The sequence below is a fragment of the Temnothorax curvispinosus genome, unplaced genomic scaffold (assembly GCF_003070985.1).
Source record: "Temnothorax curvispinosus isolate PA1 unplaced genomic scaffold, ASM307098v1 QBEX01000065.1, whole genome shotgun sequence".
NCBI classification, from domain to species: domain Eukaryota; kingdom Metazoa; phylum Arthropoda; class Insecta; order Hymenoptera; family Formicidae; genus Temnothorax; species Temnothorax curvispinosus.
In genome coordinates this window covers 1-3,546 of record NW_020209845.1, presented here as the reverse complement: position 1 = coordinate 3,546, position 3,546 = coordinate 1, and the positions used below count along the sequence as shown (strand labels likewise).

Below are 3,546 nucleotides of genomic sequence, written 5' to 3'. Positions count from 1 at the left end.
CAGCCCACTCTGGGTCAAGGCTTAAAAATTTTGATATCTGACATACGATTTTTGAGTCTTTTCAGATTTTTAAATTGTGGCCAACAATACGTTTTTTTTAAAAATTCTAAGTAAATTAAATTTATTTAAAAAAAATATGAATCTAAAAAAATCGGAGTGCATTTTAGAGTTGGAACAATAACACAAAAAATCGCGGACTAAATCCGGGAGATCGAGTGTCAGACCCTGATCGATGTGGATTTATCTATAAATTCTAAGGGAAAATTATTAATACTAGATTTTTATAATATGTGTTACCTATACTTACTGTGATAAACAAAAGAAAGAAGCATATCATGCTAACCGTGCTACAATATACAGTGGTTAATGCGAAAGGACGAGCAGCAATTGCAACTTCTTCAGTGTATCTGAATAAATGCATCAAAACTACTTAAATTGTTAAAATTAAATTGTATAAGAATCTCCGATTTTTTTTGTTAATAAGACACACATTGAAGTCTTTGTAAGGATCGAGAACCAGATAAGGTTTATCTTTGAAAATTATATAAAAACAAAATATCTTTATTTCAAAATTCTTTTATAATATAAAATTCGGACGCAACGATGACCAAACTATAGAACCAAAGACACAACTGTACACACGGTGTCAGAAATCCCTTTTTTATCTATATTTATTGCCCCCCACCCCCCAGTGAACGTTACGTACACTATAGATTTTCAGTACTGACAGTGAATATAGGTATAAAGGCATTTCTGACGTCTGTACATATGTATATTACAAACTACATATACGCATATGTATATTCATATACATATATATGTATATGTATAATGCCGACATTCTTTGGCGGGCCGGATAAAACTTCACGGGGGTCAAATCCGGTCTGCGACCCGTAGAAATTGAGTTCTCTAAACTAGATTATTTTTGTACAAGACAAGGATTGTGATACGTACTTGAGTAATTCCTGATGTTCTTTAATGCACTTGAACAACTGATAGGCATTTGTAATTTTTCCCAGTTCTTCAGTTAATATCTCAAATCTTGCCGTTGCAAACCAGAGCAGTAGAGCCATGAAAGGATTAATACATAATTGTGCTGCTACTAATATTCCGGCTGCAGATTGGTGTATATAAATTATTGTTTTTAGTGGTTGATGAGACACATCAAATGGATATTCGGTTAATGTTGGAAATGACTGTTGCGTTACAAAAGGTAATGTGATCGTTAAGAACGTAGCCATGTAGTAAATAAATATAGTTCCACCATGGTACACCACACATTTGTCAATGTGTCGTTGAACTACAATTTCTTCATGAGGTTTCATCAAGCCGCTAAAATGTACCATTTCGAAAGTAACATTCTGCAAATAATTACTTGACATATTTGTTATTGATATACAGGATATATCTAGTAATAAAATTCTAAATCTTGAATTAATCTTCAATTAATTTGCATGCGGATTTTTAAATTTTAAACAAATATATGTTAATTACCTGTATATGATGGTGATTAACTGTATAAAAAATTAAGTTAAGACTGGTGTGAATAAGACCGCTTGTTATAGGAATTAGTTGTACAAAGATTTCAGGATCGTCAAAATGATTTGTGATAGTGTATATCATCGATAATATGAAGGCCAACTTTATAATTATGCATAAACAGTGATGCAGTTTCACACAGAACAACTTAAACTGCGTCGCATCTTGTGGCTGAGGCCAAGACCATACTGGGAACAAACTTAACTTCACGACCGAGATTACTTCCTCTAGCATCACTTTTCTTCGCATGACTGCTTTGTGCTACGTATGTTAACGTATTGCAAGTCGATAATATGGAAAATAAAATGTACCAGCTCTTTCGCGAGTTGCTACATATTAAATGATCCACGTATTTGCTTCAATTTCACGCTGAAAGGGTGTCAAAGGGGTGTTACCGTAAGAGAACGTATATTCCTGCGTTTTTCCATATGGCATGGGTATACATATCATGAAGTATGTATGTGAGAGACGGTTCGCTTCGCGTGTTTGAATTCAATAACCGGTAACGTTTTCTCCCTGCAAAAGAATCAGAAAATGCACGCATAGTAAAATTTCAGTGTGGTTGCCTGAAAATATGTTTCCAGCGTATTTATACATATTTTAGTAGGTATCATAAGAAAAATACCTGCCAATAGTATCATTTGTCGAGTATCGTATACGTAGTTTTTATTGTGTGTGCCATCATAAATATTTTGCAGTAAAGGGTTCGAACTTATCGACTTTCAACGCGTAGTAGCATTTTTCATTGTACGGTACGCAGTAATTTACGTAGAGAATAATACATGCTAACATTTTTGCGTTTTTCCGTATGGCATGGGTATACATATCATGAAGTATGTATGTGAGAGACGGATCGCATTGCGTGTTTGAATTCAATAAGCGGTAACGTTTTTTCCTCTCTGCAAAAGAATTAGAAAATGCCCGCATAGTAAGATTTCAGTATGATTTCCTGAAGATATGTTCTCAGCGTATTTATACATATTTTAGTAGGTATCATAAGAGAAATACCTGCTAACAGTATCATTTGTCTATTATCGTATACGTAGTCTTTTATTGTGTGTGCCATCATAAATATTGTGCGGTAAAGGGTTCGAACTTATCGACTTTCAACGCGTAGTAGCATTTTTCATTGTACGGTACGCAGTAATTTAATCGAGAAATATTCCGGCGAAAAGAAATAAGTATTCATGTAAGAAGTAACACATGTTTCACTGAAATGATGTATAACAGTTTTAGAAATGAATTTCACGCTCACGCAACATTCGTACGTTGTAATTTTGAGAAGAGAGGAAGGATTTAATAATTTATATATAGAAAAAGGTTCTAGAATACGGAAATAGGTGGAACGGTGCAACAACCTATAATAAACACAGCAACCCCCTATGGGAATAATATTATGGAAGGAAATGGTTGAAAATATAAATAAAACTTCGCTAAGAGAACTACATGAATTCAGGTACATAACACATAACTCATAATGTAAGCAGAGTGAAATGTAGTGAGTTCTTACTGTAAGATCAGTTGCTGTGTCGTGAGTCATGAATAGTAGCATCATTGGGGATGGGACACCTACCTAAATATAGCACGGGTGACTTTTCATGCAAATGCTTCGGAAATAAAGGTGTAACGGTATTTTATTGCATTTGAAATTTCACGCTCAAATCAATACTAATACATTACTGTAAGTTTAACATTATCGCGGCATTTTGATACATCTATTTTGATACACAGCCTTCTTTCTATTAACTCTTGTTTCTATTTTTGAAAAAGATCACTATGTAGTTTAAACTAAATATCTTCTCAATTATTTTTTATTATTTTGATTATTTCTATTTGTAATTTTGTGACACTCAGTTTTGGCAGTAATGTGAATGAAACAATTAAAACTATACTAGCTATCGCGAAAAGTGAGCAACAATTTCTCAAATCGTATAAGTATAGACATCAAGAGACATGGTAGTGTCTTACTAACTGATTAAGACTTTGTGTCAATTGTTTAATCGGGTC

At 33.5% G+C, this 3,546-nt stretch overlaps 1 protein-coding gene across 1 annotated transcript; it reads right to left on the bottom strand.

Annotated features, from left to right (window-relative positions):
* Nucleotides 1-307: 307 nt before the first annotated feature.
* LOC112455444 lies at nucleotides 308-1,795 on the bottom strand (the record flags this gene model as incomplete). Its single annotated transcript, XM_025017387.1, has 3 exons — nucleotides 1,495-1,795; nucleotides 955-1,361; nucleotides 308-407 (listed from the first exon to the last, which is right to left on the bottom strand). Coding segments are annotated over exons 1-3 (801 nt in total), but the record flags the coding sequence as incomplete, so codon positions are not given.
* Nucleotides 1,796-3,546: the final 1,751 nt, after the last annotated feature.